The 26,646-nt window shown below is 43.8% G+C and overlaps 1 protein-coding gene across 2 annotated transcripts in view; it reads left to right on the forward strand.

Annotated features, from left to right (window-relative positions):
* The window catches only part of Thegl (theg spermatid protein like), a 56,125-nt gene extending 38,385 nt beyond the window's left edge, over nt 1-17,740 (forward strand). For both annotated transcript variants that reach the window (XM_028855056.2, XM_028855137.2), the window contains 5 exons: nt 3,542-3,679; nt 5,259-5,367; nt 14,161-14,292; nt 15,833-16,008; nt 16,340-17,740. In XM_028855056.2, coding sequence (XP_028710889.1) covers nt 3,542-3,679; nt 5,259-5,367; nt 14,161-14,292; nt 15,833-16,008; nt 16,340-16,454 — 670 coding nt within the window. In that variant the 3' untranslated portion in view covers nt 16,455-17,740. The remainder of the gene's footprint in view (nt 1-3,541; nt 3,680-5,258; nt 5,368-14,160; nt 14,293-15,832; nt 16,009-16,339) is intronic.
* The last annotated feature ends 8,906 nt before the right edge of the window (nt 17,741-26,646 follow it).

The following is a 26,646-nucleotide window of genomic DNA, read 5'->3' on the forward strand; positions in this document are numbered from 1 at the left end:
AGCCAGCCTGGTCTACATAGTGAGTTCCAGACCACTCTAGGCTATGTAATGAGACCCTGACTCAAAAAGAAAACAAACAAACAAACAAAAAAAACCCCAAAAACAAAAAGATGCAAACAAACAAACCTTTTTTTAATTTATTTTTTATTTTTTTACTTATTTTTTAAATTACACTCATGATATTCATTAATTACACTCATGATATTAATCACATTTGTGGTATTCATAGATTACATTCGCAATATTCATTCAATTATATATATATATGTATATATATATATTAATTTTAAATGCTGAATGTCATTTATTGAAGGAGGGAGGAGGTCTTAAATACAGGCTTACAGCACAATGGGAGGACCCCGGAGGGCAGAAGTTCGCTACTGATGTTTTACAATCTTGCATCTAAGCTGTTAACGCCCATTATGCAGGATACACAGACAAGGAACTTCCCTTAAGCATTCAGGAGGGTGGAACCTAGCAGGGAATTAGCATTGATTCAAACAAACAAACAAATCTTTAAAAAAATATTTGAACTTAAATGTACGCATGTCTACTAAAACCCTTAAAAGAACACTTCCACTTCCAAATTCACTCAATTCACTTAAATGCCTCCCCCATGTCCCTCCCTTACTCCCTCTCAAATTTATGACCTCACGTTTATGTTTGGAACAGGAAGTATAGATAAACACAGCCTGATGAGTCCATTTCAAGTTGTTCATATGTGTGTATGTGTTTAGGGCTGACTGCTTGGGGTTGAATAACCTATCAGGAAGCACATCCCTGGAGAAGAATGATTCTCTCTCTCAACCACCATTAATGACCTGTAGCTCTTTGTTTAGGGCCAGGGCCCTGTGAGATTTCCCCAGGCACATCTGGCATGTCAGAAGGTGTTGTCATCATGCAAGTCTTGTGTAGGTGACCATATTTTTGAGATTTCACGGGCACAGCTTCCCTATCATATACAGAAGACACCCCGGTCCTCTGGCTTTTACAGTCTTCCCTCCCACTCTTCTGCAATGTTCCTTGAGCCCCACGCTTAGGGGTTGCGTTGTGGACACGTCAGCTGACCTTGCATTTGACTAGTTGTGGACTTCTGGGATGGTCTCCATCTGCTGCCAGAGGAAGCTTCCTTGATGAGGGCTGAGAGCCACACCCACTTTTGGGTATAAGGATAAGTAGAATGCATGTCATTTTTGCTTTTTAACCAGGCCTTGTCCAAAACGTTCTTTGGGTTCCCATGGTCAACAAGGGTTCTGGTTCGTCCGGATAAGAGACCCTTGGGTCCTCTGTGTCGAGCATGTAGGAGCATGTGTGAACTCTGTCGGTTTTAAATCTTCCTCTGGTGAGACTCCACCCCCTGCCCCCAAACCTTTCCTCATAGCTGCGCTCCCCTCACTGGGTACTTTCCCCTGTGGGTTCCTTTAAGGCCAAGCCACGCAAGCAGGCTGCAGTGTGGGTATAGTCATTAGCAACATTTTGGTGAAATCAACCCTCCTGTCCTAGCTTAGGAATCCTTGAACCTGTTGTAACAGAAGGGAAATTTTTCTCTCGCTCAAAGAAGTCACTACCTCCCTAACTACAAATGAAGGACTTCATTAGCCCTCTGCACCACACTTCCCAAAAAGCTGCCAAACATCTTCCGTGTTTTCCCATCTACTGCTTAGCTCCTGCTCACACTCCAGAAAACCACAAAAATCACGGTTTGACTGAGAACAGGGTGAGAGGAAAGCCACCGAGGAGAGACTTCATGGGAGCACACACAAGACAGTGAGATGTGGCTTCCAGTGCTTGCTTTGTTGTGCCCACGTCACAAGCCCCCCCAGAGACCACCAGGAGTCCGAGTTCATATGCACAAGCAAAGAGCCTTTATTGCAAGTGTGAGCTTGGGCTCTCTGTCCGTTCCAACACAGTGGTTGGATCAGGGAGAGCACTGAGCTCAGTCAAGGCAGGGTTTTTAAGGAGTAAAGGATGGGGGAGTAGGGGAATTCCGAATTCAGATGGGCGTTGAACTCCTGACTGGGCAGGAATGAGGTAACAGAAGTCTTCTCAAACAGGGATTGGTACTGGTGTTGCTGCAAGGAAATAGGCAACCTATATACAAGTGATGTAAGCTATCTTAATGTTTTAGAGCAGTTAGTAATTGTGTGTCTCAATTCTCATTGATCCCTGCAGGGTACAGGTTGTGGCTTTTCCTGATTATTGTAAGGGCGAGGCCTAGTTCCCAGTATTGTTAGTCTGCAGCCTGTCACGGCTGCACTAATGTTAAATCGGGCCTCTTTAGCTTCATCTAGGCAAATTCTCTCTAGGTGGTAGAGCCTGCCCCTTCTCCCATTTGTATCTTCTCTTGAGGGTCATCAAAGTCTCACTCTGTAGGGGCAAGAGGGATAATAAGGCCAGCATACTTCACTGTTCCAGGTAGCATGTGGCACAGCCACACAATGTCGTCATGCTAACAGAGAGCTCTGAAACCTGGGCAGCGTGGCATCGGTGTATGCTGTAAATCTGACCTTTTCTCTTTCATTGAGCACACCAGGTATGTCCATCTGAAGCAAGGGATTGCATTCAGGTCCGCAGACAGCGATCTCAGCCTTGCTCCATACCATGTGGACACCACCACTGCAGGGTTGACACAGAGACATGGGACCAGGAAACTCTCCCAGCAGTCCAGCCAGTGAACTTGCCCGCCTGCCTGCCTTCCTTCCCTCCCACCCTCCTTCCTTCCTTTTCCCTTCTTTTCTTCCTTCCTTTTTCGAAATGGGGTGTCTATGTAGTCAAAAGTTTCTCTGGTCCCGCCTGGCCCTGCAGTCCCGCAACCACTTATAAAATAATCACTCAGATCTTAATATGATTTACAAACTGTATGGTCTATGGCAGGCCTCTTGCTAGCTAGCTCTTATATCTTAAATTAACCCATCTCTACTAATCTGTGTTTTGCTACGTGTTCCGTGGCTTTACCTGTCTGATGGCATGTTCTTCCTTGGGTGGCAGGCTGGTGACTCCCCCACGTCTCTTTTCTTCTTCCTGTCCCTCTTGGATTTCCTGCCTCCCTCTAAGCTGCCTTGCCATAGGCCAAAGCAGCTTATGTATTAACCAGTGAAAACAACATATATTCACACTGCACAGAAAGACATCTCCCAGCATGTTTGTGTGTGTATCTTGCCCAGACTGGTCTCAAAAGGACTCCTCCTGCCTCAGCCTCCTGAGCACAGGATTACAGGGATACAGCATCACTCCTAGAAGAATTTGGCCTGAAGAACAGCTAATCTTCTCCTTTCAGTAGTGTACCTTTTCATCTGTTGGGAAGATACACATAGTTCAGTAAAGAAAACTACCTGTTTTAGAGTAAGATAATAGAAACAAACTGAAAACTTAAGCTGTTACCATTTCTAAAGCAACTCACTTCTCCCAGTGTGGAAAACAGCCCAGTAGCATATACATAAACTTTCTGTCTGCTTCCTAGGCCTGGGAATCAATGCTGGAGAATACTGTCATGATCTGAATTCCTATGTCCTTGATTTCTTTTCTCTTCTGTGATTTGCAGGGCTCAGTATTACTACAGCTGCGGAAGACAGTCTGTAATTTGGGAGATCCCTCCTCCTGCGCTGTTTACCCGGCCTTCTAAACGGATCCAGAGGCTGGCAATACCCAACAGATTCAAAACACAGTGTCTGCTGGATAGGTAGAGTATCTTAAACTCCCCAGAAATCCTGATCTAGCTCGCTTAAGTGTCACAACATTGTAGCTCCAGCTTTCGTCTGAGTGAAAAGGCTGTTTATGTCCAAACACAGTGGATAAAACTGTCTACTACCTGCAGCCCATGCGGGTGGTCAGAGGCTCATCATCAGCTATTACATTTGACTGGGAATGCTGGGTCAGAAATTCACAGTAAACTTTCTCACTATCAGACAAAAAAAGGAATCTCTCAGCCTGGTATGATGACTCCTGCTTGTAATCTACAGCACCCAGAAAAAATCCATTACAAAACATAAAAGCTACCAACCACTCACTCCTGCAAATATGCATATTCATGTATACATGTGTTCATACCAGAATGCTTGCAAATTAAATCCAAACATACATGCAACAGTTCACACCCTTGTTAAAAACCAACTGACTGTAAGTGCAAACTTTTATTTCTGAATTGCCTGTCCTACTCCATGTACTAAATGTTTGTCTTTACTCAATAATACACAATCATGCTTATTACAGCTGTTTAGTAGATTTTGAAATCATAAACTGCCTTTGAACTTTGTTGTTCATAGTCATGATCATTTCAGATTTTTCTGTGTCCTTTGTATAACCATATGGATTTTGCTTTTTTTGATTGATGAAAATACTCTCAAATTAATGCTGATGGCTGAACACTTTGTGACTATTCTAGAAACCACTTAGTTGTATACTTTGAAAGGGTAAGTTTTGAGCAGATAAACTCGAATTGAGGTCCCAGCTCTAGTAGTACTAGCTTTGTGTCTGTGGATCTGTCATTTGAACCTATTCTGTACGATGTCAAAACAGGAATAATACCCCCTATACAAATGCTCAGTAAAGTTTTGAGATAATGTATTTTAAAAAAAAAGAAAGAAAGGGTAAGTTTTATGTATGTTAATTGTATCTTCATAGTGGTAACAAAACCTGTAACTCTCTACCCTTAGAATGTCATCAGTTATTTGAGAAAACCTTTTTCCGTGCTAAATTTGTAGATTGGTTGACTGACTGGTAGATTTTTGATAAGAGAAAGAAGTATATGGTATATAGCTGGTGATAACTGGTCAAGTGACTGGTAGTTAAGACAAGGATTATTTCATACTGCACTACAAAAGAGAAGGGTCCACAGAGCATCCTTGGTGATGACTGAGGGAACTAATTACTTCAGGAACTACTATGAAGGAGGTTTTAGTAGGCAGTGAGATATTTTTCAGACCACAGGTCAGAACCCATCCAAAATGGAACATATAGTTCTAGGTTGTTTTTTTTTTTTCCTAGTTAAATCAAACTTTTAAAAAATTAGATCAGAATATATGGCATAGAAGCAGTGTCTTGAGAATTTTGTTTTGTATATACAAGCATATTTACATACTCTGTGACATGTAAGATGTATCTCCTACTGTAGATAATGAGAAACAGCAACACTCATAGGCGTGAGAAAAGATGTCCCTGCTTGCAGAGGGTGTGCGTAGATGCAGTTGGTTGTAGCAGCGAACTGTTGCTTCTTCTGTCCAAAGTCGTATTTTGTCTCCATTTGCATATCGCCCCCTCAGCGAGGACTTACCTCCGCCGGGGACTTTACGTTTCTCTGCTCCGTCTGCCCGGATTCTGCAGCTCTCCGTAGCCAAAGGCCCAGATCCCAACTACGTTCCTCCGAAAAGCGTAAGTGGCGACTGGCTACCATGCAACACTCTCGGCGCCGGTTGCTTCTCGTGTGGCCCCGTACATAGCAGCCTGAGGAGAAAGGGTTTGCTGGGCTCACAGTCTGAAGCATGTAGTCCACTGTGGAGGGGAAGGCGTGGCCACTGGTGGCTCCACGGTGGCGGGAATATGGAGGCCGGACTCCTCACCTCCTCACATACTCACAGAGCAGGAAACAGAAAGCAGACAGGAAGTGTGGCCAGGCTATACTTCAAAGCCTAGTGACCCACTTCCTCCAATGAGGCTCCCCTTCCCAAAGATTATCCAGTCCTCTAAGATAGCAATGCCCGCCGGAGACCAAGTGTTCGAACATGTGACGCTAGGGGAGACATTTCGCTTTCAAACCACAGCTCCTTCTCTGTTTTTCTTGATGGGTTTCCCCCTCTTACAAAATCAATTTTGCCTGCTCTGTCAGGGGTAGATCCTAGAAGCAGAACCATGTGTGATATAGAACAAGGGATTTATTACGTATATTAGCCCTAGAATAATTTCGGGATCAGATGAAGTCTACGGCAGACAGGTACACGGTGAGAGGTCACGGGAATAAGTGAGAAGTTCCTCAGGAGGTATCGGGGTGTGGAGCCTAGCCCCTTTGGAGCTAGGACTGGTAAGGAAAGTAGTATTTAAGGGTTCAGAGTACCCCACTTTACTGCACATTTCAGGGTTTAGGGTCCCCCGTTTCACTGGAATCCGCCCATACATCAGCATCCCAATCCTCAAGGTCCCACCGTTTCCCAAGCGTTGCCCTAATTTTAACATCAGTGATTAGACAAGCTTGGCAATCCAATTTTTATTGTGACCCACCCAGCCCACAGAATTAGCTTTTGGTTTCCACACTATCCAGCCCTGTGACAACAGAGGATCAAGGTTTCTCTTGATGGAAGTCGTTTCTGGTCCTTTATCTGGATTCGAAACTGGAAATTTAACGACCTGCGAAGGTTGTTTTGTTTTTCCTCAAGCTGTGCAGCGTCCTTACCAGCAGACAGCCCCTTCCATCGTCCTCCTGATTTCATCGGCATGTTCTCGGCATCCACTGTTGTGCACCCAAAGGTCTGGTTTGTTTTGCCATTGCACGCCACGGCTACCAGTTGTTGATTTTTTTTTTTTTTAAGTACCACTGATAATGGACGCCTTAATGCCAGTGACTCTAAATGCCACCAAAGTAAATTCTAAAACCAAGATTAGAACTGATATAAAGAACCTTAGAGCTCTGGCCTGATTGTCTCTTTCTTCATTGCCAACTCACAAACCTGATGGGGTGAAGTAACTACCACTTTACCACACTCAAGGACTTTATGAGCCAGAAATTCCAACAAGGAGAAAGGGGTGGCATGTCTCTGTTCCATGTCAGGGCTTAGCTGGGAATCTCTACGTACCTGGGTGTCTGCTATGGTGGGGAGCTAAAATCATCTGGAGACTCCTTCATACCCTAATCAGGACAGGCTGCTGTAACCTAATGCCATAGCCTGGGTAGCTTCAACAGAGGACGTATATGTATCCTTGGAAGCTGCAAAACCCAAGATTAAGATCTCAATAGATTCTGTTCTTGGTGACGCCGATTTCTTGATTACAGACAATGTTACAGACAAGAGTTACAGGAAGAGTTCTCTTCCCTGGACCCAAATACCTGACAAGAGGCAACTTGAGAGAAAAGGGATTTATTTTGGTTCATAGTATGTGGAGTTACAATCCATCATTATGGGAAAGCAGAGTGGCACACAGTTGTGGAAGCCAGAGTGTGAGGTGGCCTGGTCGTATCTTGTTGGCTTGTAGGAAGCAGAGCAGGAACTCAGGCTGGAACCAGGGCCAGATCATAACCTGTTAGCCTATCTGAAGCTTCCTACTTCCTCCAGTGAGGCCCCAGCATGTAAGCTACAGAACAGGACCATCAGCTGGGGCCAACTGTTCAAACACACTTGAACCTGTGGGGAAACATTTGATACCCAACTCTAGCAGATGACCACATCTAATACACTTGGGATTCAGGCTTTAATATATGAAGGGGCACAAATATTCAACCCATAACTGCACCTACGTGAAGTGCCTAGGCTGGGGTGACCAGGCTAGACTCAGCTGTTAATGACAGGAGAACCTTCACAGGACCCTCCATGTGGTGTGGACCTCTAGGCCATGGCTGCCATGCTTGGAGGAGTGTCCTAAAATGGGAGGTTGAAGGGAGAACATTCCAAGAGACTAGGTAGAAACTGTATTTTTAAAAAATGGGTAGGGTTTGGAATGAATGTGTACTTCAGTTGTGCTCTGTTGGTCGATAACAGTTACTGTCTGGTCAGATTCAAAGGGGTAGGGACACAAACTCAGTCTTTTAATGAGAGAAGTGTCGAAGAATCTATAGGAGCTTGACAAAACCCTGTCACACCAGCTGATGTCAGTCCTTTGGTATTCTGGAACATGGGTACTAATAAGAAGTTCCATTATCTAAATTTCAAATTTCAAAATCAATTTTCTTGGACTTTTAGCCTGACTTTTCAAGTTCTAGCATTTTATATACAGTCCTATTAGTTTTAATAAAATCAAAAGATCCTGACTTGTATTTGATTGCTTCCAAATTTAGTTAACAAAGCCCTTCAAACAATTTTAAATTGTATTTTTAAGTTTATTCTATTTGATTATTGATTATATCTATTTGATTTATTGGTAAGTGATCTTACCATCTACATTAGTAATCAAACCTGAAATACTAGATCACTATCTTAAAATTTAATACACTAAACTTACAAATAATGTACAAATGATTTTTAAAATTTTTATTTATTTATTTTATGTGCACGGGTGTCTTGCATGCATGTACATCTGTGCACTGCTTTCATGCCCACTGTGTGGAGACGAGGGCATCATATCCCCTGGGCCTGGAGTTATAGGCCACCCTGTGGGTGCCGGAAACTGAACCTAGGTTCTGAGCTATTTCTCCAGGTCCAAATGAATTTTTTTTAAAATAAATGTTCTAAGAATAAACACAAAATTTTTATTTAATGTCACAATTCTAACTCAGTTCCTCAGTTATACATGAAATAGACCAAATTCTCTTAAATATTCACACTTAAGTATGCACATAGTTTTTATATTAATAGTTTAAAACTTGCTACAAATTATGAAATTATCATGTATTCCTTTATTAATTTCTCCCTTCTGCATGTGCTATGTGCATGTATGTGTAGGGTTTTCAGAATAACTTCTGAGAGTAAACTATGGGTCTACTGGCCTCCAAAATTCTTTTTTGTTAATTCCCAACACAATGACTTCTTCTATAAACCATAAAAATATTATCAAAATCAGAAAGTGTAAGACTGATACTATAGTACTTTATCTGCCCCATGATCCATATTCAAATTATATTGTTGTTGCCCATACGCTCAACACAAATGATCAATTGTGTGATTGGTTAATGATTAATTCTATTATCCATTCTCTACAGTTAACTGTAAATATACCTCAAGTTTAACAGTAGCTATTGCCTTCAAAGGAAGCCAGGTTCCTCTCTCGGGTACCTGACATCATTTTGGATGGATGAACTAGAGGAAGCCTTTATTTAACTGGTTGTCATTCTGAGTTCCTTCTTACAGGAACTTTGTCACAGTCTACAAAACTCAAGTGTTTGGTCTCATGGTTCACCTAGCACCTATCCACTGTTCTCTGTCCACTTCGCTTTCTTCATGACTTCTACCCAGACAAACCCACTTGGGTTTAAACACTTGTTGGCTTTTAAGAGACTGAATGCTGTGCACTTGAATTCTTCAGATCTCACACAGCACTGTCCCACTGGCTGTCCTGATTTATTTTTACTCACATGCTCTCTGTGGTTATTCTGAAAGTAGCCGGATGGTGGTGGCACACGCCTTTAATCCCAGCACTCAGGAGGCAGAGGCAGGTTTTCTGTAAGTTAGAGGCAAGCCTGGTCTGCATAGTGAGTTTCAGGACAGTCAGAGCTGTTAAACAGAGGAACCCTGTTTTGAGAAATCAAAACAAAAAAATTCTGAAAGTAAAATCACTGCATTTTGGAGTGGTTTATATAAAATTCTAGAATGTTCCCCAGACACAAATTTTGATTTACATGTTCACTTGCATTATTTGGCTCTTTTGCACTGCACTTCTACCAACGTTAGATATTATTTTGCAAAATATTAATTGTATAACAAAACAGTATTTCATTTAAAGTTATTAATTTCTTTGATGCTAAAAGTTCAAATAGTTCTCCACATTTATTTACCATGTATTGTTTTCTTTGATAAAATTATCTATTGATGCCTCTGTTTTCTACTGGTATGTATGTTTTTATGGACTTGTAAAATTTATTTACATATTAAGGGTATTCATCTGTTTTATATTATGAAACTAATTTTTCTGAGGTTATGGTTTGAAATTCTTGAATTTTAATTTCTATGAAGTGCTTAGTTCTTAAGTGTACAATTTAATAAGCTAACAAATGCATAAGCCTATTCAATAAATATTCCACACTCAGGCTATGAAACAATGGCTTATGTCTGTAATCCCAGCACTTGGGAGGCTGAGACAAAAGGGTTGCCTTGCCCCAAGTCTGAGGTCAGCCAGAGCTAAGATGGGCACCTGTCTCAGAAGAAAACAAAGCCAACCAAAGACACAAAGCATTGCAATTGTTCCATAGGTTTTCCTCTTATTTCCTCACAATTCCAAGCCCACCCCTTGCCCTGGATGTTATTAGGATTCAGATCCCTATTGCCACAGAGTAGTTCTGCATGCTCATGACCTTGATCTAAATGGAATCATACAACATCTGTCCTGTAGAATCTGGCTTAATTTGCTCAACACAAAAGGTTCACCTGTACTACTGAGTACACCAGTAAATTGTTCCTTCTTATTGGTAAGTGTTTTTCATTCCATTGTGTAACTATATCATGATTTGATTATGCACCTTTGATGGGCATTTGAGGTATTTCTGTCGTGTTTTTTACTTTTATTACTTTATGTGCACTGGTCTTTTGTCTGCACTCATGTCTGTGTGAGTGTGTCAGATCCCCTGGAGCTGTAGTTACAGTTGTGAGCCGCCATGTAGATGCTGGGAATTGAACCTGGGTCCTTAGGAAGAGCAGCCAGTGCTCTTAACCGCTGAGCCATCTCTCCAGTCCCATTTGAGGTATTCTGTGTGGACTGCCACAGATAACTTTGCTATAGCATTCGTGTACAGGCTTTTTTGTAAATATGTTTTGATTTTTTGTTTGTTTGTTTGGTTTGGTTTGGTTTGGTTTTTTTTTGAGACAAGGTCTTTATTCTGTAGCCCAGAATGGCCCAGAATATACTATGTAACACAGACTGGCCTCAAACTAATGACAGTCTTCTTGCCTCAGCTTCCTGAGTGCTGGGGTTATACATGTGAACCAACATGTCCAGATATAATTTTATCAATGGCATTTTTATTAGAAAAAAGTTTTAAATTGTATTAAGTTTACCTTGCCAATTGTTTCTTTTATGGTGAATTTTTTTTGTTTGTTTCTTGAGAAATGTTCTTTTGTTCCTAGCTTGTAAGATATCCTATATTTTCTTCTAGAAGCTTTCTAATTTTTACATTTGTGCTATATGATCAAATGAATATGATCTATTTTGAAGTAGGGTTTTTTTTTTGCATGTGTTAGAGAGAGATTGATATTTCTTTTAGTTCCACACAGATATTCATACAATTTGATTAATCCCTTCTTTGTTCAATTATCTTGGGTCTATTTATGAACTCTAAAATCTGTTACGATTACCTACTTACCTAGTCTTACATAGGTAGCTATTCTACTGTCTAGTTTTAGAATAAATATTTATTCTAAACTGAAATGGGACAATGGAAGACCTCTAATTTCGTTCGCGTTTTCACGTAGGTTTTGGCTGTTGTTGGCCTTCTGCATTTCCACAGACAGCCCAGCACCCCTTGTGCCTGGCTCTCCTTTGTTGTGTTACTTTATAGAATTGACTGGACGATTGTTTTATTCCCTTTGACTGAAAGGCTTAATTAAAGGCAGTGGCTGACATACTCCTTCAATTCGCCTGGAGCCCTGTAGCAGACAAAGCTTTATTCATAATAAATGCTTTAAATGCTTAATTAGTTCTCCATGGTGTTGAGACATGCACCACCCTCAGTTTGAATCCCGGCTTTGCCATTTCCCAATCATGTAAGCGTCCACCCCGGAACCTCCAAGGCCCGGTGCTTCTGTCAGTGAAATAGAGTGGAAACGACAGCCCAGACAAGGAATAAATCTCTGGATGCACATAAAACGGCACACCACGGTCATCTTCACCTAAACAGCACAAGAACAGATTCGGAAACCAATTCACCATTTTTTTTTTTTTTTTTTTGCCTGCAATTAAAGTCTTATTTTGTTGCCATTGATTGATACATCCCCCTTCAAACTCTTTTTTTAAATTTAATTTTAGATTTATTTTATGTGTATTTTGCCTGCATGTCTACATGTGCACCACTGGCATGGCCGAGGCCAGTAGAGGTCAGAAAGGGACAATAGAGATCCCAGAACTGGAGTCACAAGTGGTTGTGAACCACGTGTGGGTGCTGGGAATGGAACCCTGGTCCGCTATAAGATCAGCCAGGGCTTTTAACCACTGCACCAGCTCCCCAGCCCCACTGCCTTCAAGCTCTTGTATAAGTAATTACTTCAATGCAAATAGTAGAAACGGTAAACAGTGGTGCAAAGAGAATAAACGGTAAACGCAGATGGTAAGACACGATGTGAGCAAGTTTTCACAATTTAGGTACTGATAAATGACTTTCCAGATCTGGTGGCGGTAATATCCGGATCCTTTAGTTCTCTGGTCCCTGTGATCTCTGGTTTAAGAACTCAAACAAGACACGCAGAATATAGTGTGGAAGACAAGGTGAGCTTATTAAATAAGCTACACTTTCGGAGCTGGAGAGATGGCTCAGTAGTTGTTTTTTGCAGAGGATCCAGGTTCAGTTCTTACTGCCCATGTGGTGACTCACAACGATCTAGAATTCTAATTCCAGAGGATCGGACACCCTCTTCTGGCCTCCTCAGGCACCAGGCACACACGAGGCACACAGACATACATGCACGTAAAATAAGCACATGCATAAAATAAATAATTCTGAGATAAAAATCACCTTTTTTTCTTTAAGATTTTTCATTCATTTTACATACCAACCAAGATCCCCCTCTTACCCTGCTCCCTCCTATGCTTCCCCCCCCAACCCAACATGGGGAGTCAGCAAAGCCTGGTCCATTCAGTTGAGGCAGGTCCAGGCCCCTTCTTTCTGCATCAAGGCTGAGCAAGGTGTCCCACCTTAGGTAATGGGCTCCAGAATAAAAAAATCTTAAAAAAAAAATAAAAATAATGCCAGGCGGTGGTGGCGCACGCCTTTAATCCCAGCACTTGGGAGGCAGAGGCAGGCGGATCTCTGTGAGTTCGAGGCCAGCCTGGTCTCCAAAGTGAGTTCCAGGAAAGGCGCAAAGCTACACAGGGAAACCCTGTCTCGAAAAACCAAAATAAATAAATAAATAAATAAATATAAATAAATATAAATAAATAAATAAAAATAAACTACATTTTCAAAGGGTAAGAGTAGATAATGACCATAGAGACCATTGTCTCATCTGCATTTTACGTGGGCTTTATACTATTTTCTAGAGTCTTTAGAACAAGTGGCTTCTTCTGAGAGGCATTGTCCTGTCTAAGTGACAGGCAAGCCTGTGTCCCTTGACTCTCTCAAGAAGCAGTAACAGTCTATCTTTGCTCATCATCAGAGAGACTCTTACTAGGTAGGACTCCCATGAGGCTTATGGCTTCTGGGTTCAGGTGTAGAGTGTTATTTGTTAATGGCCTTTAGGACAGTTCGGGGGCGTATGTCTCTTCAGGGACAGAAATATGACTCAGGTCCGATCCTCCACCACTAAATCAAATACCAACTCTTGTAGTTCTTTATTTTACAGTCTGTCAACGATGGGGGGGGCGGGGGGGCCAGGGGTCCTGCCCCAGAGTCCTCCAAGCCTGCTAATATCTAACTAGCTACCTGCCAGAGGTGCGTGCTTCTGCTTCCTCCTGGCTTCCACTGCTTTTCTTACTTGTTCCAATTAGAAGAGAGCCACTTAGGTAAATGTCCTTTATGTGGCGATCTGTGATGCCGAGAGCGCCTTTCCCCAAAGGGTTAAAAGTCTTCTCTTTTGGGTGTTCTCATATGATAGAGCCCTACCTTCTCTTGGCCGACTTCATATTTTGTTTTTAAATTTTCAAATCACATTTATTATCTATTTATTTACTTTTTTATTTGTCTGTGTCTGTGCGTCTGTGCGCCTATGCGCATGCAGCCACGCCACGGTACATTCGTGGACGTGGGAGGACAACCCCATGGAGCCAGCTCTCTCCTATGCTGATGTGGGTTCTGGGGACTGAGCACAGGTCGTCAGGCTGTCTTGGCTCCCTGCTGAGCCATCACACTAGACCTTGGCTGACTCTCTTAGTCCACGGATCAGCATCACCACTTATTTGTGAGTTAATATGTCACATCATTGGTTGTCTCTCCCACGCCTGTCATAGAAAACCTGAATCTGTGAAACGCTGGCTTGGAGAACACGTACAATCAATCCAGTTGGAGTGAGATAGAAACTGGTCCTGTCAAGGATGACTGTGGGATTCCCATCCTTTCTGCTGGGTTGTTGGGGAAGCCTGGTGACTCTGAGCTCAGACCCTTTTTTGTAATGCTGAACAGGACAGGTATTTACATCCTGTTTTTTTTTTTCCCTCTCCTAGATTGAAACCAAGATCTCCTTCTCTACCCTGAGTGCTGTTGCAAGTCCCAGGATTGTAGACCTTGCCCACCCGAGGATCAAGATAGAGGGTCTATGCTATGAGAGAGAGAAGAGTGAATTGCCCATCCGTCCCGTAAGCCATCCCTGTCTCACTCATTGGCTGTCCTCCTGATTGCTCCTAAGATGATATTTCTGCCTCAACAAGGCATAGTCCGAAGTCATCAGAAAAGAGAGTCTTGAAAGTGGTCTGTAGGGGGAAGGGAGCCCTACAGATAGGTTAAGGGAAGAGGCAGAAAAGTTGAGGGCAAAGAACATGGGCTTTGAAGTTAGTGAGCTGGGTGTGAGTCTCTGCTCTTTCCAAAGCACTTTTCGCAGTGGAGACTGCCTGCTAGGGCACCATCCTTCTTACCTTACCGATAAAGTAACAGTGAAGACACAATATGGAAGACATCATTTCAGTGTAAGACAAGAAGAGAATAGTCAGGCTCCATGTATTCGTTTGTCACCTATTAGGTACTAGAGCCTGGTCTAGCTACTGGCGAACAGTCTCCCCTGAGCAGTTCATATTGTAATGGAAAAAAAGCAGATGAAAAACAGGCAAATGAGTTTATGCCGTAGTTACACACTATGAGGAAGATTCAGTGAGCCGGGTACAATGACCCACAAATGTGCTATCTTCGTGCTCAGGAGCCTGAGGCAGGAGGATCTCAGATTTGAGGCAGAGTTGAGTTGAACTCTGATGATGAGCTAGGCACCAGGGCTTGTAAGACTGTCATAGACAGACAGACAGACAGACAGACAGACAGACAGAAAGAAAGAAAGAAAGAAAGAAAGAAAGAAAGAAAGAAAGAAAGAAAAAGATTAAATAAGTATAAGTACTGCAGAGAAAGAAAGAAAGAAAGAAAGAAAGAAAGAGAGAGAGAGAGAAAGAAAGAGAGAGAGAGAGAGAGAGAGAGAAAGAAAGAAAGAAAGAAAGAAAGAAAGAAAGAAAGAAAGAAAGAAAGAAAGAAAGAAAGAAAGAAGAAAGAAAGGAAGAAAGAAAGAAAGATTAAATAAGTATAAGTACTGCAGAGAAGGTCCATTAGAAAGGGTCATCTGTTCCCGCAGGTCAGGAGTCCTCCTTGAGGGTCTGATGGGGGTCTGATTTAGAGACAAATGAGGGAAATAATCTCAGCCAAGAATGAGGAAAGACGTCTCAAGTAGAACTAGTTAAGTACAGAGGTCCTGAGGCAGAAAGAGCCAGAACGGATGCATTGTGTGCCCCTGATGGGAGGGGGAAAAGACAAGGTTAGAGAAGTGGGGTGGCATTCAGATTTTATGGGGCCCCTGCAGATACAGGGAGGAACCTACTCTACTGTCAGCAAAATGAGGGTGCCTCAGAAGGAGTTGGCACCTGAGGGTGGTGGGTTCCAACTTAGCTCTAGGAAGTACTTGCCTGGTGAAGTGTTGAGATGACGAAGTGGGGGGTGACGGAGACGAGTCCCCCAGAGCTGTCCCTGCTCCAGTAGGTATCAGGGGAAGGCTGGATCACTCAGGCTAAGAGGGGAGGCATGGGGATCAGCTGGGAGTGCACACCATCACAGTACTGCAGGCGAGGGATGAGAGGGAGACCGGGAGGCATGGGGAATTCTGGGATGGAGATTTGCATCTCTCTTTTTTTTTTTTTTCTACAGATATCCCCTGCTGCCCTGCTGGCCAAACCTACTAGCCGAACAATAACCCTAGCCAAGTTCAAACCTGTTCATGAAGATTATCTCCCTGTCCGAGATGCCCGATGGCCTGTGTCTTCTGCTGCTGCCCATCCTCGGGTGTCTGAGAGAATCCAGGAGCTAGCTAATCCACCCTCAAGGTATGGCGGTTTAAGGCTAAAGAAGAACAGGAAAGGTTAGGGGTCTGGAGAAAGAGGGAAGGTTGATCTAAAGTTAAAAAACAAAAACAGGCAACATTTTTTTGGGGGGATGGAAAAGAGCAAAGCCTTTGGAATCTGACAGTGGGCAGACCCTAGATGATGCTTATAGCGTCTTTGAGTCTTCATTTGCTCCCCTGTATAATGGAGACCACTAAATCCCAACTGGACAATAATACCCTAGTGCTTAACATGGAGGTGGGGGTGTGCTTGGGAAATATCAGTTCCTCTTTTTGTTCTCCTTAGTTCAGATTGGTTTCTTCTACTATTCCAGGGCTTCAGTGCATGTTGTATTCTACGACCCAGACGTGTTTAAAGTCAAGCCTGCTGCTTTGAAAGCACAGTGTTCTGCCAGGGTCAGGGAGCTGGCGGAACCCATCATGCGCTAACTGCAGCAAGCCACCCGAGGCAGACACGAGTTACGTATCCGGAACACGTAGCAGATGACTTGGTTCCTTTGCCTTGGTATTTACATCTTACCGATCACCTCCCAAACGTGAGACCTCCAGGGAACACCACCGCAAGCGTCAGATAGGCAGTGTCTGTGATCTTGTCTTTACCGAGTTTGGGGACTCCACCCTGCATTAAAGGGGGAACCGATACCTGCTTCGTTATCCCTCCCACTCACACGGGCATCACGGCGGCTCCCTGGCTGTGCTGCGCGGAGGACTTGGTCTCTCACATTTGTGTGCTTTGCACACACATACACACACACACACACACACACACACACACACACACACACACACACCTCTCCCCGCCCCCAATTCTATCTCCCGCCCTTCTCTACAAAATCCTGGGCATTGAGGTCATTCTTAGTGTGGCCTTGTCCATCTCCCTTCATCATGGGCGAAAACACGGACACGAAGAACTAGCTTCTTTGGATGAGATGAAATGGTTCTCATCGTCCCTATTAGGGAACTGCTTGCTTGCTTCAACATCTCTACAGGTCTCCGCCGCCTCACTCCAGGCTCGCAGCCACTCACCATGAAGGACAGGAAAGAGACATCCACATGGTGAACCAGTGTGCACCTGTAATCCCAGCTACTAAGGGAAGGCAGGGGGAGGGAGGATCGCATGAGCCCAAGAGCTTGTCAAGAGCAGTGGGCAACAGTGACATCCCATCTCAGAAAGATAAACACAGTTTTGTTTTGTTTTTTTTTAAAGAAAAGGCTTGGTGATGTGGTACATGTCTATAATCCCAGAATTTGGAAGGCAGAGGCAAAAGGATCTACTACGTAAAAAGACCCTATCTTGGAGAGGGGGTCAAGACGTTGTTTTTAATGGCAAGCATGAAAACTTCTCTATCACATTGTATCTGCTTAGAGTTTTAGTTCTATTTTTACATCACTATTTCAAAAACTTTATTTTTTTGTGGGACATGCCTAGATTGGAATGAAAGTGAATTTACTTGAAATCTTATTTTACAACGAAAGGGCTATCTCTTCAAGGATGTGGAAAGGCAGTATTATATAATAGTTCTGTTTTGTTTTACTTGGGGTTAGGCAGATCTGGGTTTGTAGCTCTCCTGGGCCATTACCGGACATTTGAGCTTAAACCAATTGTCTCACGCCCTATGCGTCTGTTTCCTGATATAAAGAAGGTTCTTCCCGCAATGTTGAAAAGATTAAATGGAAAAAAAAATCTATGTAATAAAGTGTGAGTTTGAATTAAATTTGTTTTTAAATTTCGCTGTTTTCAATGAGAAAAACGTGGCTTGGTTTTTTTCCCCCCATCAAGTGAATGTCTGTTGACTGCTCCTCTAGGCGCCGGACAAGAGACTGGAGGTCCAGCGCAGTGAGCCAATCACATGCCAGCTCTGTCCTCATGGCCAGTTCATCTTCATAACATCCCCTTCTAAATAAGTGTGAAATGGCCATAGTAATAGTGCTCTGACGTAGTGTTGTGAGGTAGCAGAATAGAGAGCCGCAATCCCCTAGGAAAGCAAGGGTTTTTCTTCAATGGAGAGACAGTTGAACTGGAACCTGACATTGAGTAGGAAAAACTTAACTTCAGAGCGGACAGCAGGGCATTCCAGGGAGCGGGAACATGTTTCAGGGATGTATTTGACTTTCGGGCTATCTTTCAGCCCTTCTTCCTCCCTTTGGAGAGCATCTGCAATTTCCTTTCGAGGAGTTACCATCTATTCACTCGAGCTCTACACAGGAGGTGTGGGAACCCATGACTCAGTTTCTCAGTTTGAATCTGAAGTCTATTCTGAGTCAATAGAGTTCAAGCTTGTTTGCTCCAAGGCTGTGAGAAAGTCCTGATTATCCCACAGGAGGAAACATACTGTCTAGCTAGGTGCGGGCTGCTGATGCCAGCCAGAAGTACATCAAGATAGAAAATGAAACTGCCTGCTCCTTGACGCAAGACAGGATAGATAGTGGTTGGATGCCTGCGCTGTGCATTGTTCTAGCTCTGTCCTTCAAAACTGTGTATAAGCTGGCTGTGAAATAATCTCAAGACTGTCTGGCATTGACCGGCAGACCTCTCGACTTTTTCTATCTTCTTCATTGTCTCTTCAATCCGCATGCCTCTACCCAACTACCCAGCTGACTGTCGGCAGGCTCCGACAAGGAGGCTGGGCACATAGCTTAGGATTGGGATGGTGTTTGTCTACCATGTGCAAGGCCCTGAGTACAACCCCCGGTATCTGCAATGTAAACAGATAGGTAAGGAGGCTGGAGAGATGGCTCCGAGGCTAGGAGCACTGGCTATGCTCACAGAGGTCCCAGGTTCAGTTCCCAGCGCTCACAGGGCACTTCACAACTGCCTGTAATTCCAGTTCTAGGATACCTGTGGCCCTCTTCTGGCCTCCTCGGACAAAGCACACACATGGTGCAGTTATTTATATACAGGCAAAGCATTCATACATATGAAATAAAAGTAAAATTTTCAAAAGAAAAAAAAAAACAAATAACAAAGTTTTATGGGGCTGGGTGTAGTGGCGCACGCCTTTAATCCCAGCACTTGGGAGGTAGAGGCAGGAAGATCTGAGTTTGAAGTCAGCCTAGTCTAAATATCAAGATCAGGTTTACCAGGGTTATACAAGAGACTGTTTTTAAAAAAAAATCAGTGGGAGGGGGGAGAATAGGGGAACCCGTGGCTGATATGTAGAACTGAGTGGTATTGTAAAATAAAATAAAATAATAATAAAAAATGGAAAAAAAAATCAGGGTGACTTTTATTCAAAGCGGCACAGTGAAAGGATGGACACATGCCCACGCCATCCAGGTCTAGTGGCCATTGTCTGAAACTTTGGGGTTTTAGTAGAATGATGCAGGGGTGGGCACGACATCTCCCGTTCCGGGCGTTCTGATGCTTCCCCACCTGTAACACTGGAACTGTTCTCAGTTCCTTGCCCTCAGCTATTCCTTTGATTCAGGAACTGTCTATAAACTTCTAGCAAATCCTTTGTAGCAGACAGGAGAGTACACTGTAGGCTGAAAGAATGTCAGTGTGGTTCCAAAAGGAAGGTCTGCAAGATGCCAGGGGAAGCCGGAGGAAGGGAGCCAGGCCCTTGGGGCACTGGAGGCCAAGTTGAGCATTTTAGTCTCCATCCTAAAGGCAATGGAACGCTACTGAATTAAGTAAATTAAGTAGAAGAGGGTACAGAATACCTTTGGTCCTTAGAAGTCACTCCTGGACTTCGGGCGGAGAGAACAGGAGCGCTTTCTTACACTGCCTTAGTTTCAGCTCCACCAGTTTATTACAGTAACTCCCCATGGTCCTTGGGTGAGATGATCCAAGTCTCTTGTGGACATTTGAAACTGAGGAGAGTGCCATGCCATTTAGACATTGTCTGTACATGAATAGATATGAGGATGTTTAATTTATTATCATTATTATTATTATGGCTCTTTTGTCCTTTCAGACAGGGTCTTTCTATGCAACCCTGACTGTCCTGGAACTGACTATATAGATAAAGCTGGCCTCAAAATCATAGAGATATACCTGCTTCTGCAGGTATTGAGAGTGTTGGGACTAAAGACACGCACCACCAGGCCATAAGAAAGTTTAGTTTATGCCAGGCAGTAGTAAGTGGTAGCACATGCCTGGGAGGCAGAGGCAGGTGGGTTTCTGAGTTCAAGGCCAGCTTAGTCTACAGAGTGAGTTCCAGGGCAGCCAGGGTAACACTGAGAAATCCTGTCTCAAAAAAACAAAAAGAAAGAAAGTTTAGTTTATAAAGTAGACATTATAAGTGATAACAATAGCTAATGTTATCACAGAACGTTGTAACACAAAGTTGTTAGTGTGATCCCTACCTCTCCCTCTGTCTGAAAATATCTTCATATGTAACCACCCTTCTTCTTGTGATGGTGTGAGATGGTCCAGTGCCTCCAGGGTGAGATAAAACTTTGAGAATGATAGCATAGCACTAGGCTATTATCGGTCTTTTCACGTGTCAGAAAGACATCAACTACTTCAGGTCATCCTGTATGCAATTTTTTTTTTCTTATTTAGTTAGAAACATTCAACTTTTGGCTTCAAGGAAGCATGTTACATATTCTCCTTAGCACATTTAAATTACCTCTGTCACTCTTCTCATCCTTTGGGAACATGGTTGAGTAAAATAAGGACTGCCTGAAGAGTAATACTCTAATACCACAGGGACAATCTGGTGACCAAGGTGGGTATGAAGTGACTAACAGGTGTGTGGCATATATGATGTGGATACACTGGATACAAAAGTGATCATGTCCCAGGTTGGAGGGGGGGGGCATGGGCGTGGGCAGGAGGGGGTGGAGTAGGGAGTGGTGAAGGGGTTATGAGAGGTTATTTCCGTACTCAGAATAGCAGACAATAAGAAAACTACAGGGTTGGGGATTTAGCTCAGTGATAGAGCGCTTGCCTAGCAAGCACAAAGCCCTGGGTTTGATCCTCAGCTCAAAAAAAAAAAAAAAACTGTTTACCACTGGGATTCTCTATTTAATAAATTTACAAAATGAAATCACAGATTATGGAGCTAGAATAAGCGAACGGCTGGGAAGACTGCAGACTAGCCTTGGCTCGTGGAATGGGGAAATGGAGGGGTTTTGCCAGCTGCTGTCTGCTCTCCATGGGCGTGTGGACACAGGTTTTGCTTTGGTAGAAAGAGCAGGCAACACTTCTTCATTCAGCCCCTATCTGTTTTCTTCTACCCACCCAGGGTTGGCCAGTAAGAAACTGAATGACTGGAATAGAGAAGGGCGTTGGTCATGAAAGGTCCCACCTTAACTGACTCTTCTTTCCTCCTTCAGAAGGCTGTGGGTTCTCTGTCTTTTGTTTGTTTGTTCTTTTTTTTTTTTTTGAAGCGGGGCTTCTCTGTATGACAACTCTGACTGTCCTGGAACTGGCTGTGTAGACCAGACTGGCCTCAAACTCACAGAGATCCACCTACCTCTGCTTCCCGAGTGCTGGGATTAAAGGCGTGCGCCACCATGCCCAGCAGGCTGTGGGTTCTAAAGGGCCTGTCTGAGGAGGTCCTGGCCCCTGGCCAGCGTTGGCAGCGGCTGTACCAAAGGCTGGGAGGAAAGGGTGCCCGGAGACACCCATTCCTTCAGACTTTGTGTGAATTTGCCTTTTCCACCTGGAAGGTGTTCCCAGATGAAAGAATGTTCACACCCACAGTAGCGTGCGTCTGCCTGCCTGTCTGGTTCCTATGGCCAAGGTGTGGCCTGCTGGGACTTAGGATCATGGGCATCTTGGGAGGGATCGCAAGATAGCGTAGGCATCTAGCCAGGGAGAGGAGAAGGTGGTTATAGGGAGTGGCGATCAGGAAACAGAAGCCTTCAGGGTACGTGGGCAGTGGGCCACACCCAGATGCCAGGAACACAGGGGCCATGGGTAGGCAGCTTTGTGGAATGAACTGTGATGTCTACTAAGCTTGCATACATTCCTTTAAATCGTCTGAAAGTGCCATCCTCCTGGCTTCAGCAGATTTAAAACATGGCCAATGTCAGGGAGCCATGGTAAATTCAGGCTTCTCTGGGATGATTACCCCATGGTTGGCTATTTGTAGAGAAAAAAAAATGTTTCATGTAACTTCAAATGTTACAGGGAAGCAGTATAGATATGTGACTAGAACTGTACGTTATGAGCACTATATCTAACCTCTCTGGGCCTCTATTTCATCAATAAAATGGAAGCAAAAATGCTATTATTAAATTCTGGCTCCCAAGGACCATCATGTAGCTTTGGAACAAAGCAAAATTGAGTTAAGAGTTTGCTGAGGTACAGTGCTTCGAGGCACCATTAAAGAATGCCAAGATTTTCCCTCTTGGAATAGTTTAGATCAAGAGTGAGCCCAACTTTGGATTCTCCACTTCTTTCTCTGTGTCTTTTTTTCTGCTCTGTTGTCTATTTCTTGTGGTCTGCCCGTCATCTGTTTGTTGTGTATGTCTGGAGTCTGTGTTGCTGTGAATTGATGCCATGACCATGACAACTCTTATAAAGAAAAACATTTACTCAGGGTTGGCTTACAGGTTCAAATGTTCAGTCCATTATCATGGTGGAAAGCATGGGGGCATGCAGGCAGACATGGTGCTGAAGAAGTAGCTGAGAGTTCTATATCCAAATAGGCAAGACGCAGGAAGAGAGAGTGACCCCGGGCCTGGCTTGAGCTTTTGAAACCTCAAAGCCCACCACCTGTGACACACTTCCTCTAACAAGGCCACACCTACTCCAACGAGGTCACACCTCCAATAATGAATGACACTCCCTATGAGCCTATGGGGGCCATTTTCATTCAAACCATAACAGATTTTTGTTGTTGTTGTTTTCTTTTTTTATTTTGTTTTGGAAACTGGGTCTCTCTAGATAACCATGGCTGGCCTAGAATTCACCATGCAGACCAGGCTGGCCTTGAATTTAGAGATACTCCTTCCTCTGTCTCCTGGGATTCAAGGCAAGTGCCACTACTCTCAGAAAGGGATACTCTTTCTGCAGAACTCTTACCACAGTTTTACAAGGAAAGACTGACCCCAAAGACTTACTGACCCCACCTAACCCAGAATAGCACAGGCTACTTAAACAGGCTGAGTGCTAGCAGAAAAACACAAGAGCTTTTTTTAACACAGTCTTTTTAGTGACCATTTGGTAATTTCGCATAATGCACTGATCACACTCACTCCCTAATCCTCCCAGATTTGCTCCCCAACTCTTGTGACCCCCAAAAATGAAAAAAAGCACAAGTCCAATTTGTGATGCTCATATACTCAACTGGAGCATGGTCAAACTCCCAGCAGCCCTTTAAAGAAAATTGAGTCCCGCCCCACCTCCACACCTGCAGCAGCCATGAGTTGTGGAGAGCTACACTTCAGCACCCTTATCACATTTTTCTAAGAGTCCCAGACTGAGTAATTTTAAATGGCCTCAAAGCATATTACTAATGCTGCAAGGTTAGGCAAAAGTACATGTTTCTGAAGGCAAGACATTTTCCAAAAAAGCTGCCCCCAAAGTACAGCAGCTTAATTTTTGTAGCATCTACCAAGGGGAGGGCCGTGTGTGATATTTATGAGATTTGAGGGGTCTGGTCACAGGTAGATCTTTCAAAAGGAAGGCCTGATTATGGTTAGACAGAAGGAAACATACTGCGAGGCAGAGACTGCCAAGGGAGACTTGGAGAGCTGGCGAGGCTAAGGAGATACTTTTAGGACAGTAACAATAAAGGTTATTTGTAGTGGGTAGCTGTTCCAGCTTTGACCTGGAAGTACTACCCCCACTGAGGCTTCCAGTAACTGTCACGCCTACCTATGGTCTGCCCCCGAGGTGCGGCTGAGACAGGAGCCCTTAAGACAAGAGATCCGATGTACTGCCTCTCATGGTTCCTGGCACCCCAGATGTGACACGAACCCACAATCCCTGAACCGCTTGACAAAATGTTGAGACCTTCTGAGGTCTTTGATGTAGTCGAAGACTAGATAGTTATAATTTTCCTTAGTTATGATAAAAGATAAGTTAGATACGAAATCTTAGACTCACAAATATAGGATAAATAGAATATTTTCTTAAATTTGCCAAACATAAATGGACTGGATATTGTAACTGTGATTCTTGCTTGATAACTGTTTTATTATACGTAATTTTACTATGTTAAAGTTAAACCCTTTCTCTTTGATTAGACAGAAAGGGGAAGTGCTGTGGGATGTTCTGTATGCTGTGAATATGTGTTGCTCTGATTGGTTGATAAATAAAAAGCTAACTGGGCCGGGCGGTGGTGGCGCACGCCTTTAATCCCAGCACTCGGGAGGCAGAGGCAGGCGGATCTCTGTGAGTTCGAGGCCAGCCTGGGCTACCAAGTGAGTCCCAGGAAAGGCGCAAAGCTACACAGAGAAACCCTGTCTCAAAAAACCAAAAAAAAAAAAAAAAAAGCTAACTGGCCAGTAGCCAGGCAGGAAGTGTAAGCAGGATAAGCAGACAAGGAGAATTCTGGGAAGAGGAAGGCTGAGTCAGGAGACACCAGCCTACCATCCAGGGAGCAGCACATAATGACACACAGGTAAAGCCACAGAACACATGGTGACATATAGATTTATAGAAATGGGTTAATTTAAGATATAAGAGCTAGCTAGCAAGAAGCCTGCCATGACCATAGTTTTAAAATAATATAAGCCTGTGTGTGTTTATTTGGGTCTGAGCGGCTGCAGGACTGGCAGGTGAGAGATTTGTCCTGTCTGTGGGCCAGGTGGGACACAAGAAAACTTTGTCTACAGTTATTGACAGTTCACCCTTGTGGGCAGACTCCCCAGAGTCGTATTTCCGAAGGCAGAAGTGGAAACCATGCCCACAGAGACAGTAAACTGTGTGGGTGTAAGTGGTTTATGCTCAGTTCTCTCCATTTATCTTCAGCACTGCTGTAAAGATGAAAGGAAACAATGAACGAGTGCTCTGGGTCCAGGGTTCGTGCATGGTGAATCCTTACAGATTGTCTCCATTCACATTGTCTTTTCCTAATTCCATCTCTCTTACCAGTTTGCTAATGTACAAAACTCCACCTCCAGAATTATTTCCCCGTGACCTAAGGGTTTATCTCTTTCAAGAATGCAAACACATTCAGAAAAAGATGTCTCATTACATGCTAAAAGCATTTACACCTCAACAGGGTGCTGTTTATAAAATCCCAAGTGGAGAGTCTAGAAGCTTAAAATACAAGTCTCCCTACGCCATTAGGAAAGGCATCATCAGAGGTCTTCAAGCCGTCCTGGAAGAGGCTTGCCCATACCCATTCCAGGCAAGACAGATGAACAGTAGCACCAGACCCAGAGCCTCTGACCTTTGGGGTTTTTTAAAGATGATTTTTTTAATTGGGGCTGGAGAGATGGCTACGCAGTTAAAAGCACTCGTTGCTTTTGCAGAGGACCCAGGTTCAGTTCCCAGAACCCACATGGCAGTTTATAACTATAACTCCAGTTCCAGAGGATCCAACATCCTCTTCTGGCTTCCACAGGTACTGCGCACATGCAGATAAAATACTCATGCATAAAATTAAAATAAAAAAATCTAAAAAATTAAGATGTATTTTTATGTCTTTTAATGGTGTGATGTGTTCTGTATGTGTATGGACCTGTGGTGGTTTGAATAAGAATGGCCCCCAGAGGTGTGATGAACCTATAGATGAGGGGGTGTGTCCTTGTTGGAGGAAGTGTGTCACTAGGGGTGGGCTTCCAAGTTTCAAAAGCCCATGCCAGGCCCAGTCTCTTTCTCTCTGCCTGTGGATCAGGCTGTAGCTCTCAGCTATTTCCCCAGCACCATGCTGCCTGTTTGCCACGCGCTCCCTGCCAGGACGATAATGGATTAAACCTTGGAAACTGGAAGCAAGTCCCCAGTTAAATGCTTTCCTTTCTAAGAGTTGCCCTGGTGTCTCTTCACAGCATAGAACACTGACTGAGATAGGACTCATGTAGGCAGTTACCCACAGAGACTAGAAGTGGGCATCAGAATCCCTGAAGCTGGGGCTCTAGGGGGTTGTGAGCCGCCCGGTATGAGTGTGGGAACAGAATCCCAGTCCTTTGCAAGAGCAGCAAGTGCTCTTAGCCACAGAGATAGTTCTCTGTCTCTGAGGCTCTGACTCTTAGCGTGGTTGGCCAGGCTTTCTGTTGCACTCAGATGCGTCTGAACCCTTGGTATTAGGGTGTCCCCTGTCACAGAAGGGAGCTAGATATGAAGGTGGCAGAAAGAATGTCCTGTTATCTCTGGAGGATAAATCAGGGTTGCTCTCTGTCTTAGTTAGGGTTTCTATTGCTGTGAAGAGACACCATGCCACGGCAACTCTTACAAAGGGAAACATTCAGTTTGGGGTGGCTCGCTCACAGTTCAGAGGTTCAGTCCATTATCATTGTGGAGGGAGCATGGCGGTGTCATGGTACTGGCTACAACTTGATCAGAAGGCAACAGAAAGTCAGCTGGGACACTGGGAGTAGCTTGAGCACAGGAAAACTCAAAGCCCACCCCCACAGTGACACACTTCCTCTACCGAGGCCACACCTACTTCCACAAGGTCACACCTCCTAATAGTGCCACTCCCTTTGGGATTATGGGGGCCAATTCCATTCAAATGACCACGTTCTTTAAGTCACTACCAAAAAAGTTCATTTGGTT

Source organism: Peromyscus leucopus, chromosome 10 (genome assembly GCF_004664715.2).
Source record: "Peromyscus leucopus breed LL Stock chromosome 10, UCI_PerLeu_2.1, whole genome shotgun sequence".
NCBI lineage: Eukaryota > Metazoa > Chordata > Mammalia > Rodentia > Cricetidae > Peromyscus > Peromyscus leucopus.